This window comes from Odontomachus brunneus, unplaced genomic scaffold, assembly GCF_010583005.1.
Source record: "Odontomachus brunneus isolate Ranch 3 - 2012 unplaced genomic scaffold, Obru_v1 Obru_scaffold_009, whole genome shotgun sequence".
Taxonomy (NCBI): domain Eukaryota; kingdom Metazoa; phylum Arthropoda; class Insecta; order Hymenoptera; family Formicidae; genus Odontomachus; species Odontomachus brunneus.
In genome coordinates, this window is record NW_022639459.1 from 2,794,737 (window position 1) to 2,810,715 (window position 15,979).

Genomic DNA, 15,979 nt, shown 5'->3' on the forward strand with positions numbered 1-15,979 from the left:
AGTCTGACGTCTTCCGAGCGAGTGAACCGAAAATTCGCATGACTCATGATGGATACGAGAATTCACGCTTCCTGCGCCGATCGTTGAGCGAATACGACGATTGTAAAGGCGCGCAGATATTTGCACGTTTCGTCGTTTCCTCTCGACTCATTCGAGCGTACCGTCGAAATTGCCTGACCCTTAACGAGATCATTTAATAATTGTTACACCCTACAGGTTTTCGCGCCACGCCGTCAAGTATGAGCGGACACGTGAATGTAGAGGCGAACACACACGCACACGACGCGTGCACACGAAGCTACGTATTGATGCACCGATGGCATGCTCCGCTATCACCGAATGCATTACGGCGTGCAATAAACTCGAAATGGCCATGCAACCGAATACATCACGATAACTCGTCCTTATCGAGAATACGTCTCGCCCTTCACGTCGCGCCATGGCGCGATATGTATGTTCCATACGGGAATATTAGTTGCTGTATACTGAAATAGTTATGCCATAGTGAAGTTTTAACTTTTAGGTGCAATCTAATCGGGTACAAAAGTTCAGCGCGTGCAAAATTTAGATCTCTTCGTATGAAGTAATAAATGTGTTGCAAAAAATATATACTTGGCCACGTAAATCCATAAACATGATCGTTGCATTATATATATACACACACACACATATATACATATACATATTGTATTTTCGATTCAATAAGTGAAACGATCGATATTACGTCACTGCAAACGTTTCTCTTAATGTATTTTATCTTCTTTATTTCACCCAAAAAAATTTTATTCTTAGCAGAGAGCGAATCCTCTTATATCTCCTTAGAATTTCTTATATCTGGCCTCAGGATTTTAGAGGATTTCTCTAAAACTATAAAGAAAATATTTTCATTTCCAAAAAGAAAACTCTAGCTGCTATTTCCTGTAATCCCATTTTCTAAGCGAAAACACTTACCTAAGGAATATTACTCTTCTTTTGAAGTGAGCTATATTAATCGAAAATCTATTAGGTATTATTCTAACTTTTTTTCGTTTGAATCAGGAGGAATATATTCATTTGAAATAGGATGCACCCTTATTGGAAAAAAATTCTATTAAGAACTGGATTTGTACTGTAGATAAAAGACAATATTCTTCTCTAATTTTAAGAATATTGTGTTTAGAAATATTTCTATTGAGTTGAGAAAAATTTTCTTGAGGCCATATGTAAAAAGATTCTGCTAAAAACAAGATATCTTTTTGGATGTTACTTTCCTTTGTATCAATTTATTCTTTTTTTATGATGATCTATATTTTGCGCATTTGGCAAAGGAATAATTACCGCGCGCGAATAGATGAAATAGATAAATAAATTAATATTGCGAATAGGTCAACCTACAGCGGCCGAAATTCGTTTTAAGCCGCGGCACTTGCTCCACGCAAGCTAGAGACAATCCTCGCGTCGGTAAAAAGAAAAACGAAACAAGTCCGGTACTCGGGTTAAGGCAATTTTAGACTTAGGTCTCAAAACGCCGAGCTATCTTGGCCCGAGGCCACCGAGAGAGTTCGAGAGAGTGACTCAGGGGACACTTCGCGATTTGGCTGATCGTCGTTCTGTTTTTCGCGCTCTTCGTCTTGCGTTCACGATGCACGTCGAGATTTCATTAGTTGTACGAATTGTTTGTCTAAACAGTGATTATCTTTTATCCGACTATTTGTATCTGCATGTTGGATGCAGCCTCGGAAATGACAACGTGTGAGCTATTCTCATATTTCTTGATGTAAAAATAAAGAATAGAGATCCGAGCGACACTGCATTTTCCACGTAACACGATTAACGTCGGGAATCGATTGTCTTGATTCGTCAGGGTTTCGTCAGAAACGCACGAGGTCAATGAATAATGCGACGGAATTATTATTTTTCGCCGTCCAAGATGCGCGTTACACGCATCCTGCCGCGAGGAATGAGCTTTCAGCGATCTTTGGCGTGGTGTCAACGGCGTAAAACCCGTGATTATGACACGCGAAAATCTAAGCACACGAGTACCAAACGAGAAGCGCATCGCGAATCCGGACGAGACACGATCGCGATCCATAAAGCTCGCGAGTATCGATCCCGATCGTGAACTTATCACATATAGTTCACGATAATTCGCGAAACGTTTGAAGTTCTGCACGAGCACGGCTAAGGGTTAAGCGCGGTCGAGAATGCAGCCCTGTCAATAGCCATTTCATGAAGAATTCAATGTGAATAATCGATTAAGGCCGCTTAACTGAATCCGTTGTACGGTCAGTCTAAATCAGGACATATTTTATAGGCTGTTTCCGTAGTCAGGAGAAACTGGTGACAAAAATGTAAGACACAGATCGATTTGTCAAGGGAATATAGGCGGTTGCAAGTCGGTTCGTATAATTTCTATGGAATATATTTGCAATAGATTGTGGCAAAATCGATGCAAAATCAAATCATTATATTTATATATGAATAAATAAATAAATAAATATATTATTTTAATTATCTGTTATTGTAATTTATGGAAAGCATAAGATGTGAAACACAACGAAAAAAACATGAATCGACAAATCGCCGCTAATCTTAGAAATGATAAAATGTACTTACTCGTTTGCAAATTACCCCTGGGTTTAGCTCCAAGAATGGCCAAGTTAACGTTTGCTTTTCGGCCGTCGATGATGGGGTTGGGGTCTTTGCATGCTCTCTCCGCTGCGGGTTTGTCTCCCATAATGACCTGCACACAGATCGATTATTCCTCGATTAATCGAGAAAAAATACTCGAATACATGTGCTTCAATGAATTCGTCATCGGCGTTTATACAACGCTAATCATTTTTCTCCAGATTGACAGAATAGAAAAATTAAGTAAAGAAAAATTAATTTTAAAGGTAAAGGAAAATTAACTATATTAATATACAAAGTGCTCTCTTTATAAAATGCTTTTCTGATGAATTTTATATAACTATCAAACGTACTTTAACGCGTCCGTCAATGCATATTAATCTGTATAAAACGCACATCCGTTTTTCAAATGACTCAGCCTCTTCTTCCAATAAAGGCCTTTGGTTATCAAATGTTTGGGTCGTTGAATTTTGCGAAATTTCAATGTGAACAGTAAAGGACGCCATGTGTCCCGATGTTACTCTGTCAAGGAATAATACGGCCAATGACACTCTCATTTCCATATTATCGGCGCACGTATGACGTAAGCATAGGCAGTACAAAGAAACAGGACTCATGGGAAATACGACGTATATGGAGAAAAAAGGGGACATTATCACAAACGGAAGGGGACTAAGCTTACTACATATGTGTGTGCGTTAAAACAGGTTGAATTTATCACCACAAGCTATTAAGCTATCACCACCAACTTGTCTAATTAGCTAATTGTAATAATATCTATCGGCTTATGTCGATCATTCAAAATTACAACAATTATGAAACAAATGTTTAAAGAGCAAAATTTATACAGAGTGTTCGCAAAAGTTGGGCTCAAACTTATATGTTAATAAATAGTTTTTACTACGTGTACATATATCGAATCAGAAATGATTTTGAATAAAGACTGTAAATACATAGTATTATCTTTCGTGCCATTCATTATATGTTGTATAGATATTTGTTATCATACATAATTTTTTTAACACTTGAAAAAGGAGCTAGATTAAATTAATACGTGACATACTTGATTAAACCAACAGTGAAAATAAATAGAATTTCTGATTGTTATTATAACGAGGTGCTCTGATATGCAACCAAAATTTAGGTGTAATATCAGTCATACAGAGTTTGTTTACTATGTATATAGTAACAACACTCAAGTGTCTGGTATTATGACTATACGGGAAAAAGAGCATGGTTAGATTAACATGACATGTTTGGTTAAACGACTGTTGAACACAGACAATATGTAACAGATCGATTAATTAGAGAAGTGACGTAGCACGTAAAGGGCAGCCGACTCACAATCCCGGGTTCAAGATTCATCAAAGTAAAGGAGGCGAGTTTCGTACCAAATTTGTCTAATCATCTGAGTCGAAATTTTGACCCTATGTTGAACCTTGAATTCTATCGCAGTAGGAGCTAAGATAACAAAGTAGGTTTAATATTTTAATGATATAATTTACTCTTATTTTGACCCTGATGAAATCCTTTGTCTGAAATTTCCACTTTCGCTTTCTTTAGCGTCAAAGTAGGTTGTATAATAGTATAGTTGTATATAGTAAAATCTTAGGAAGCAAAGTAGGTTCAGTTCCTCTATTGAAATTTTAGCTCCTACATAGAATATATGTATAGAAATATTTAAAAAATTTAATAAATAACAAAACAGAAACGTAAATAGCATACAAAATATATATTTTATTTGTTGCATATATTTCAGACATCAACAGAGGCAAAGTAGGAGTAAATTATATCATTACAATTAAACCTACTTTGCTATCTTAGTTCCTACTGCGGTGTAGAATTCAAGGTTCAACATAGGATCAAAATTTCGACTCGGAAATGAATATTAATATCGTCAAAATAAGTTTCACCTAGGTTGTAGATTATCTAAGTAGGCTCAAACTATTTTTAGGAGCATCAAAATTTCGACAAGGTAGAGTTAAAGGTTCAAAAAAGAAATTAATGAGTATCAATACCGTCAAAGTAGGTTTTACTTAGGCTATAAACTATCTAAATAGGCGCAAACTATCCTTAAGAGTGTTAAAGTAGCATCAAAATTTCGATTCGGGGCACATTAAAAATTATAGTTTATGAACACAAAATTATAGATCGTTCATTTCTCACTAAAACAGTGTGATTAATGTACTTAGATGTCAAATTAATTCAACCAATCCGTGTCTGTCCGATAACAGTTTGAGAGTACACGCGATAAAAAAAACAACTAAAGGAATTCGTAATTACAATACTTACGAAACCATAACCCCGGCTCTTCCCAGTCTGCCTATCCGTAATGACGACCGCCTCCTCGATGTCTCCGTAAACGTTGAAATGCTCCCTTAAACTTTTATCCGTAGTGTGATAAGGTAGGCCGCCGACAAATAGCTTTGTAAAAGTTGTATCCTTTTGCTGTGGCGTGGTGGCGGCTAGGGCTCCCAGTCCTGGCACTAGGTCATCGGGTCCTGGGGCGCCTACAGCGCCCACTGCGCCGACGCTAAGACCACTCGGCATCAGCATCCTCAGAATTTTGGCGAGATCACCGCCAGGTGGAAGAACGACCTGCTCAATCTTGACACTTTCTTTGGTACCTCGGCAAACGTTAATTACGCCGCAGGCCGTGCAGCATTTAGACACGGAGTGTTTCTGCAAGAAGAAATGAGAAATCTACACTGAAACGAGAACAAGGTATGTCAATTATATCAGTTTTGTTGTAGAGATATAATTCATTGTTCTCAGAAACGTTCACTCGCGCGCTCCGCGAAGAATAACATGGTGCGGTGACTCTTATGGACATAGGCTTATTATACGATATAGTTGTTATTATTAATGTTATGCTTTTAGTAATATTAGTCTCAAGTGAGATAGTCAGATTTGTGTTTAGAGTTTTTCAGTAGAATCATCACCACAAACATATATAATGCCACATATATATTGCATGATTCAACTGAAAAACTCAGATCTGACTCAGATCTACGTACTAAGATCCACAGATATCAATTGAAAATTGTCTTACATAAGATATCGAATTTTCTAATTAAACGTATCTATATTATTACCACTATAACTCGACTTGAAATAGACAAAAAATGATGTACAAGTTATCTCAAATTTCACGTGAACAATTTTAGATAGAGAATCTTCGAGGAAAATCAATATTTCTTGAGTAAGAATTATATATATAACGAGATATTAATTATAAAGAAAAAGATAATTATAAGAATTGCTCGAAAAAAGGTTTAAAAGACAAAATAGCCGTGCATTGCACAAAGTATTAAGGAAATCTTAGAGTGTAATTGATGGGAAATGATGACGTTTAGTTTGCATTTTTCAAAGTAACTTGTTTGTTACTGAAGGATTAATTTGTGTATTGCTTCTCTATGTGATACAACTGCGTCCAACTAACGGGTAATACGTGTTAGGAGAGCTCCGATGAAAAGGTCCGATTGTTACCCTTACAAGGGTGAAAGGAGCCGCTGTACTACGTCATGCAAGATCGGCGCATATTAAATGCGAGTTTCGTGACAACTACATTTTACCCGTGCGAACCGAACCGACGAGCGTTTCAGTGTATAAATACTACGCACAATATTACGCAACGGGTTTTAATTTGACGGTGAGGTAAAAGAAGTGCTATCACTTTTTTCCTGGAGAATTTTATTTCGCTGATTTGTAAACATGCACACAATTCGCTTCGTGTTAACTTCAGTGAAAGGGGAATCGTAATTAAGTAAAATGAATGCGGAAATCCTCATATAAAATGGAGATATATTACCATGCCTTGTGCGCCAAGTAAAGCCTCAAAGAAGCAATTACTTATATTCGGTATAAAAATCGTATTTATTATGTTTTGCATAAGTAATGTATAATTCATATATATATAATAATTAATTAATAGTTAATTGTTTAAATTAATTAATAGTAATAATATTAATTAATAGTAATAGTATTAGTAATAGTAATAGTATTAGTATTCATTAATAGTAATAATTAATTAAATTAATTAATTAATACTAATCGTTCGTGTTAAGAAATTGTTAGTTTTAACATTATATATCGCAAAACATATCGCTATATTTATTAACACTGACATCCGCCTGACATGTGACAAAAATTATGTTGTCTGCCGCCAGTATTTGTCCGATAGCTTTGCATGCGACACCGACGTGGTGCCTCCGGATGGCATAGTGTTAAGATTTTCCGTGCAAAAAAATTTTCCGTTGATCCACTTCACCGATTCCACTTTTCATATACGTATACACACATAAGAAATTGAACAAGAAGATTTAATAAAGAATAAAGGGGCCAAAAATATATAATAGGAAAATCGTGCAACTGCGATTTGATGATGCAATAGGACGCATGCACGTGCATTACGAACTGTATGTTTGTGTCCGCTACATCTTGCGGCATGACCGAATCTCAGAAGCAAACGTATTACTTTCTGAAACATTTTCTTTATTTTGCTATGTCATTAGATTTATTCACATACCTAAATTCAAACCTACACGATAGATTTATGTATTGCAATCCTTCTGGAAGCCAGGGTATACACGGGATCCTTACGTGGCAGAAAAACTGGGAAGATTTCGGAGCTTGGGAAGAGCCGGACATCGCAGAAGGAATAAGAAGTAAGAAGGTAAGAAGGGACCCTGACCTCCATCTATAAGATTCTATCTTCTTCCCTCTCCATCTCTTTTTCCCTCTCTCTATCTTCCTCATCAGACTCTCTTGCTCCATCTCGTTTCTCTAAAGCAACCTGAAAAGAAATCTAGTTTTGCTTTTCGTGATGAGAGCTCAACGGTCGAACCAGGTAGTAGTTTTTCGTATAGCTCGTCTTTCGAGTTTCTGCAATGCGTTCAACGTTGATGGAAAAAGAAGGAGAAAGGGGCCTTTTCTGGCCCCTCCTATCCTTTTTCCTCTCGCCGAGTCGTTCCCATCGCTCTATCGCTTCTTCTTGCCTGAACGTATTGTACGCGCCGGGCCCTAAGGCCCAAGCGAGGCCCTCTACAGTAGAGGGGTCTACTACGAGAACCCTCTTTCCCTCTTCCTTGCCTTGTCGTCCCTTCTCATTCCTGGCCCTTTCCTACCGGTACTTCGGACGACCATCCGTTCCCAGTGGGATCCCCCAAAACGACGGCAGCTGCTGCAGAGAACCGGTGCAGCACGCTATATAATCATATTGTTGTATTGCCGCCTTCTCCTCCTACTCCCTCGCTATCTTTTGGCTTGTCCTAGACATGCCAGGTCGCGTTAAATCCGTCGGAATTTTCATCGAAGCACCGAAGTCTTGGTGAAAAATTGAGAAATATAATAAAAAAGAACTAACAGCATCAAAAACTAGAGATAAAAGAAAACAACTAAGAAGACAATAAAATATACGATCGGAAAGTATGATACGATAATAATATATAATATGTGATAATCATATAATGTGTATACGACAATATATGAGAAAGGAGCGTTAATAATATATAATATAGATGACAACATGCGATATGATAATAATGTGATATATGGAAGAGTTTGAGACCACAGTTAGCTATAGAGTAGGTTGATTAACCAAATATAAAAGTTTGAAATAAAATACTTGAGACAGATAGGAACGTGTCTGTGTAGCACAGCATTTCGGCACGAAAAAATTACGAGACATATAAGAAAAAAATCGCGCATAAGTAAATATTTTTGCCCTTGAGTTTCTTATTGTAAAACCGTACACATATTTGCATAGGTATCAGAGATATTTGACTTGTGCGTAGATAGCGAATATAGAGTTCTTATTTAATCTAGACTGACATTTTTTTCAATTTTCTTCTTTTTGTATACCGCATATTTTTATGAAAAATAAATAAACGAGACAAGTAGAATGCATAAACAAGCAGTAAAATTTTTATTTTATAATAAGATATTAGTATCATAATAAATAAAGGAATAGTAATTTCATAATAAATAAATTAAAAAATAGTGTAATATCAATTTTATGAAAAATATTTTTTAATAAATGTAGGCGATACACGCGGAATATTGATAGCAGCAATTCCAAGCAAAAAAACTAACGTTCTCATTCGATTGTTGAAAGATCAGTCGAATCCAACGAAACCAGACAGAATCGTCAATGTTAGCATTGAAAGTTCGGAGCGCACCTTCTTTGCACCTGCCTACGAAAAATGTACTTTCTTCTTCGGTCCTGATCTGGGAGATAAATCCCCGTGGTTTCTATATATAGTTCGAACACAAGAGAAAATACTTTCAACCCGTGCATTATTCGCCCTGAGCTGTTAGAGACGCGCTACGAAAACGCGACGTCGGCCAGTCGACGCTGGTGTTGACAGAAGCAGTTTCAACCCTTCAGATAATAAGAGGTACGACCGCAGTCGCGGAGGGTAGAAACAATGGCCGTACGCCGGCTGGCTCGTAAGCCGGCGGAAGCATACGGCGCGCGGCGGCAATCGGGATCCTACACGATCGCGAAACACGAAGATTTCGTCGAATTCTCGATTGTGCTCGCTGACCGTGTTCCATGGAACATTGCTCCGGCAAAGTGCCGCGTATTTCGCACATAACAAGAAGTCCATTTCTATCAGAACGACTGAAATCTCCCTTTCTCCCTTTTTCTATCTCTCTTTCTCTCGCGCGCGCGATAAGATTGATTTCACGACATGAAAACTTTGCGCAGAGCGCGCTCGAAGGAGGCTCGTGAAACGCTCTTATGCCCCGTGGAATTCCGGTTCCATGTGAAGTGCTGCTGTTCCATTCGTGGAACACTCGTTGAGGAGCACTAATAGTTGATACAGTGCACACAACACGGTTTACACACTAGACCAGACCAGACTACGTAGAAGAACGCGTTTCTCAAAAATGCGCTACACTTTCCACAGCGACAGTTTCCATAGCGTAGCGTCCGGGCATCGTTGCCTGTCGATTTCTCACACAGCATATGGCGTGCATTCAACGCTGGCCAATTGCCATGCACCACGAAGGATGCGTCCTCTTGACCGGAGTCGCATACGCAGCCAGACTTTTGAAAAACTCCGGAGACACGTGGCTCTCGTCACGTCAGGTTCTGAAGAAAGACGCTGTTACGCGCCGAGTACACGCGGGTTAATTTGAACGGCGTGTGCGAGAAGAGCATTAACCCGGGAAGGTACACCTGCGTGGTTTTTACATGCATCATTACTGAGAATCTCCACAGTGTTTCCTTTTGGCTGCAGAAGTGTAAAGTTGCTCTAAGCATCAAAGTCTATATGTGGTAACAATTGTTTTTATTCACATCTTCACACACCTAAATTTTGCAGTTTTCCTCATAAGATAAATATGCACATATAGAAAAGAATTCGATTATATTGGCATGAAATTAGATTATAACAACGCTCTTTGATCGAAGAAAACGAGATTTCTTCGTTGTCAGAATTAAATTTGGGTCGTAGTAATTACAAAAATTCTGCCTTTAATCGAGTTAATCGTATAATTATATAAATAATTATACGATTAACTTGATTGAAGGACGCAGAATTTTTGTGATTACTACGACCCAAATTTAGTTCTGACAACCAGAAATCTCGTTTTCTTCGATCAAAGAGCGTTGTTACAATCTAATTTCATGTCAATGCAATCGAATTCTTTCCTATCGTGCATATTTATCTTATCCCAGTATATATACGTGTGCGCGTGTGCGTGTGTGCGTGCGTGTGTGTGTGTAATTTCAGGCTTCGTGCTGCGCTCGTTCGTAATTCTCCCGCGACTGAGTATCGCAAGGACTTCTTCCTCTCGAACGTTAATCGGCGCGCTAATTCGTTCGCGAGACTCGTCGATTGCACGATAACGAGCCGCCGTACAACTGATAACGCCTGTATCGAATTGTTTGCATCTCATGCAGAAACACTTGTTGAAGCACGATTGACAATAAACGTGTACGTCTGCTGAAAGTTTATACGCCGCCGTAGGCGGCTGATCTACCGGCGCGTTATGCGCTACTTGGCTGTCGGTGGCGTGAAAATTGCGTGGCTCGTTTTTCTGTATCGAAGATGCCTTACGTGGAAAATAGTACGTTGTTAATCACACGTTGGAGCCTTGGAAAAAAGAAGAGTGCACATATAACAAGAGTTATCAATCGAATAAGATTGGCGAATAATCAGGCGAGATTGTTCGTCGATTTTTTCTTCAGTTAATTACTCAAAAATCTACATAGTTATTTGCAAAAAGAAGACTATTTGCTTAATTTGATCCAGTATATACGTACACGAAAATGTTATACATTATCGTCAGATATCCTGTATATAACTTCATAGAACTTGGAGACGACAATTTCTCCGACAGCTAAATAAATAATATTCCAATAATATTGGATTTCGATACACAAAAGAGTGTGTGTGTGTGTGTGTGTGTGTGTGTGTGTGTGTGTGTGTGTGTGTGTGTGTGTGTGTGTGTGTGTGTGTTGGGTACAGTAATATCTTTCCGAACATACGAAAGGGCAAAACGTGCCGTGTCGCTTGTAATATCAGGCCCATAAAAAGTAAACGCACAGAGCAATCTGCCTCTTGCACGGGAAAGGCGAAAGTTTGAAACAGACGACGCGAAATGCGTCCTGTGTGCCGCCTGTTACTTTTACGACATTTCGTATAAAACCCGCGGAACTTCGCAAACTTCCGAAAGAACATCGAGCATTAGCATAACTCGCGTTGGGCCGGCCCCGTTACACTCGTATGATATGGTAAGCAGAAAAATCGCGACGGAACTTCCTCGCGGCTACAAAACTTCCACGCTCCTCGTGCAGGCTTGTTTCTTTCGCGCGGTTTCCACGACGGGAGAGAAGCGTTCGGCTAAACCACAGCGATGGGGGGTTGTATCCTCGGCGAGGCCTTTTCCGTGAACATTCCACTATGATTAGCTCATCCGTGGACTAATACTTATTGTTCGGAAATAAGCGCGCATTTAGACGTGCTTGGCTTAACGTAAAATTTGAAATTTAAGAATTTGAATTTCGCACCTTCAGAGTTTTCCGTACACATGGGAGAGCCTCATAGGGAGAGAGCGGCAAACCCGATCACGTGATACAGTCTCTGATTGGTTCCGGACTTCAAAGTTCCTTGTATAGATACAGACATAGGAATAGGTAAGAAAAGCTAGGTTAAAGTTGAAGTTGGAGTTGAGGAGTTGAATTGAGATCTTCTATATACTCAAGTATTAAATTCGATTGCAAGCTCCTTTTAGTAGATTAAGATTAACATATATTACCTATGGAGACTCGATTGTATGTGTGTTACAGCGCGAGCAAGCTTTTCTTGCCTATTTATTTTTATGTTTGTATCTACACAAGGGACCAATCAGAACAGCTATTTTGTACATCTTTACCGACAACTATCGATTCGATTTGTTATTGCGCAAATATAGTTATATTTACATAACACATGTACCGAACTGATAATTGTCGGTAAACATGTACAAATAGCCTCTGCGATTCTGTAACTTGTTAACTATTGTTAACTATTGTCGTTAACGTTGCGCAAATATAGTATATGTATAAAAGATGCGCGACAATACACAGTTCTAGTGATATTGTCGACAGTTAGGCTAGTGGCACACCAAAAAACTTATGCTGCCTTCGAAAACACACACTGTGTGCACACTACTAGATGATAGCCGTTGGAGTGAGCGAAATACAAGAGTGAGATAAAAAAAAGAGGGAGAGTACTCGAGTGACGTTTCCGAACACAGCCTTAAGCAGTAAGACGTAAGCAGTAAGCAAATTGACCAATCATAGTCATTGATTTTTGGATCGTAAGAAGAATCAATGACTGTGATTGGTTAATTTACTTACTGCTTAAGTTTTTTTGTGTGCCACGGCCCTTAAGGCCCATCTACAATGAGATTGGCAGTGGGCAGTGAGACGTAAGCAGTAAACAAATTGACCAATTATAGTCGATTATTCTTGTAACAATCGATTGTCAACTCACTGCTTACATCTTACTGCCCACTACTAATCTCATTGTGGATGGGCCTTTACAAAATCGCGCTACTGAAGAGATTCGGTTTAGTCGTAAGCAATCGATTGTACGATCGCAAGGCGCAAGAAAATTGTCCAAGTTCGCATTCAGAGATTCATCTTCAGTCGATTCTAGATCACTCATGACTGTGCGAAGCTCGACGTTTATTGGCTGCCGCAAGATCGCAGAAACGCAAACTTGGAATTTCGACAACCTTGCGATTGCTGTTTTATGACCGGAAATAGTCTACTCTTGCGATCACGCGATTGGCTGTTTGCGACTACTACTAATACAGAACGATCTTAATACACATCGCTCGGTCCATCATCGCGAAATCAATTCTCTCTGGTCGTTTGAAGCAGAATTTACACTTTGGCAGGAGGGTCAGTCAGAATTCAACAATTTCTGCTGTTCTACTAGCGTAAGTTCTAGGTAGCAATCATGTAACTTTTCTCTAAAAGTGGAAACGTGAAAAATGAAAAATTTCACATGGAACTTTTCACTTTTCATGAGTTCACGTTAGGGAAAATGGTACATGACTGATTCATAAATTATTTTCTAAACGCAAACTCGTAAAAAGTGAAAATATAATTGAATTTGAAAATCGATGGAAACTCACTTTTCACGAGTTTACGTTGGAGGAACAGACTCATCATCGCCTCCAAGTACAGCGAAATTATTTACTTTTCATGATTTCATGTTGGAGAACAAAGTTACATGATTAGTAAAGCGATGTTTACAATGAGTCATGAGGCCTTAAGCCTTATGGCTTAAGTTCTCATTGTAGACGCCGCTTAAGTAAAATTGAGTTCACATGAAAAGATGTGACACGGTCATGACTGATGCTTTGATTGGCTTCTACTTTTCTGCCAAGGTGAGAATTTTCCCTGAGGTGTCACTATGTGGATGCAGTACAATGCAGAAACGGCAAGGGACGCAACTGCCAAAAGATGCCAAAGGCGCGTTCGAGCGGTTTTTCAAGCAGAGCTGCTATCACCTGCGCCCGTTTCCAGACGTTCTGGCTCGGCGAAATCGTCGCGGGCACAACCGTCGAGGTTTATTAATAAACATTGGGGAACACGTGCCGGTCGCCGTAGCAGCCCTTTGTCGCGACGGCAGGCCGTTGAACGGGGGTTGAGAGGGGACAGCTGAGAGAAGAAGCAGACGGTTTTACGGGCGCGCAAGATGGCCACGCGCCATCGCGAGATTCCGCCGGCGGATAAACAGAATTTCCTGCGCGCACAAAATCGCGCCACGCGATCATCCCGCGCGCAAATCGGCCGGGACGTCGTTTCGTGCCGGCTGATAGTATAGATCGCATCGAGACGCGAGCCCAGGGATCCAGGGAGAGCACGCTAGGCCTAGCTGTCGTTCGCGCGAGCTGGTGCATCCAATTTTATCGCTGCATCTCAATGTCGCGAATTATGCGTCGCCGGCGACAGTACTTTCCTCGTAATTAGAAGAAAAGCTTCGTATTTTCTTCCGGAAAGATAGAAATATAGATACGTTACGACGCGACCTCGTCGCGTTGTTTCGCCGGCAATCATTTAATTATACGGTATGGTGAATTCTCAGAGGAAAGTGTTTGATAATTATGACTACAATTTCTTAGTGAAACGACTGTAGTGGGAAAAGTTATTTTTATAACAAGTGCTATTGTGGTGTTATTAATAATAATTTTATATGTATTTATTACTGCTGTTACTTTTTTGTTAGAGCAAAAAGAAAGGAATATCATCAGCGTCAAAAATGACTATAATTTGCAGTGAGATTGAATATTTCTTTTTCTGTTAGTGTGTGAAATTAATATTGCTCGCTGCAGATGCGATACGTGGAATTTTTTTATCGCTTTGTTTCATCAGGCTGGTAAATCGAGTCGTCCACGTGACATTTCTCGATGCAAGAATAAAACAGCACACTGTGTGGGAAAAAAAATAACTGAAAAGTGAAAGAAAATATTTATTCCATAGATACTAATATAATAAATTATTTAAATCTAAATTCTTCTATTTAACTAGAAAATCAACTGTATATTTTCATGAAAAACCAAGGATTTTAAGATATATTTTCTTGCTTAAAAAATCCATTTTAGTGTAAAAATGTGTATGTTAGTAAATAAGAGTAAATATGTCATTAGTATCTACCGAATAAATATCCTTTATTTCTGAAATATTTACCTCTGTGCACACACACACGTTTGTACACGAATATTACAATTGTTATCGAAAATGACATAATGGTGTCTGCACACAGAAAGATATTTTACTGTGTCGAGAAAAAAAACAATAATCATGTTTACTTTTCTTCTTTTAAGTAATGATTATCTTCAATAAGGAATATTTTTTTTATAACAGTTTTAAAAGATATTCATTACAAATTTGGAGAAAGCTCATTATCACATATTCAAAAGAGAAATTTATTCTCTTTGACAAGAATATTAGAATTATTATTATTAAAATATTAGATTAGAATGTTAAAATTAGAAAACTCTATTGACAAAGAAATTCAACTCTGTACAATAAACGAACCGAAATTTTGTTTTAATTTCTTAATTGAAATTCTCAACTTTCTAGGATTTGGAACGTGCTTCGAATAAATTTCACGCTTATGATGAACTCATAATAAGTTTGCGGAAATAGAAATTTATGAAATATTTGAAGCACAAGTAACATTCACTTGAACGCAGCATATATGTTTCTATGTGCATGAATAAAGAAGAAACGCTTATTATGTATCATTTGCATAAAACCGTTCATCATCATTTCGAGAACCGAGTGAGCGTTTCGAGTATAGCTGTTGTGCGCATCATGGTTCAGTCGTGCGCTTTCAAAGTCGCAAAGATGTGAGAACGAGTTAAGCGATACGCTGTGATGATAGCAATTAAGGAACGATGCTATCAACGCTAATGAGCCGCGCGACTCCGAAATTCATGTAACGAGCGCAACAATGAGCGCCTTACATAGAATATGCCGGCTGCATTACTTAAATATGACGCGTGCTAACGCGCGATATCTTCTTTTGCCTTTTTTTACGAGCTATCCGGCCGCTAGGCGAGCTATTTCCAAAAGAAATAACCACGGATGGAGCGCCGATCGAAAATAGACCGATCGAAGCAGCAAGAAGTGGAACGTGCTGGAGTTTATAATCCGCACCTCCCGATGGCAATTAGGGAATCGATTTTCCGGTGCGGAAAATTAGTACACCCACTTTTCCGACCTATCGAAATTTCATTGAGTCTAATTCCGTCGTCTCTACTACCGCCATTTCCCAATTTCGTCACGACAATTGAAACCCAATTCTCTAATATCTTTCGAGAACGATGGCGTTTGGCGTCGTCGTTTCTCCGCCAA

At 38.8% G+C, this 15,979-nt stretch overlaps 1 protein-coding gene across 3 annotated transcripts in view; it reads right to left on the reverse strand.

Moving 5' to 3' along the window:
* LOC116854153 (RNA-binding protein 24-like) overlaps positions 1–15,979 on the reverse strand; it is a 47,568-nt gene that overhangs the window by 30,438 nt on the left and 1,151 nt on the right. For 2 of the 3 annotated variants that reach the window (XM_032835791.1, XM_032835793.1), the window contains exons 2-3: positions 4,903–5,292; positions 2,596–2,722 (exon numbers count right to left, since the gene is read on the reverse strand). In XM_032835791.1, coding sequence (XP_032691682.1) covers positions 2,596–2,722; positions 4,903–5,166 — 391 coding nt within the window. In that variant the 5' untranslated portion in view covers positions 5,167–5,292. Of the gene's footprint in view, positions 1–2,595; positions 2,723–4,902; positions 5,293–7,138; positions 8,036–15,979 lie in introns of those variants that run through there. The other variant, XM_032835792.1, reaches the window with a different exon arrangement.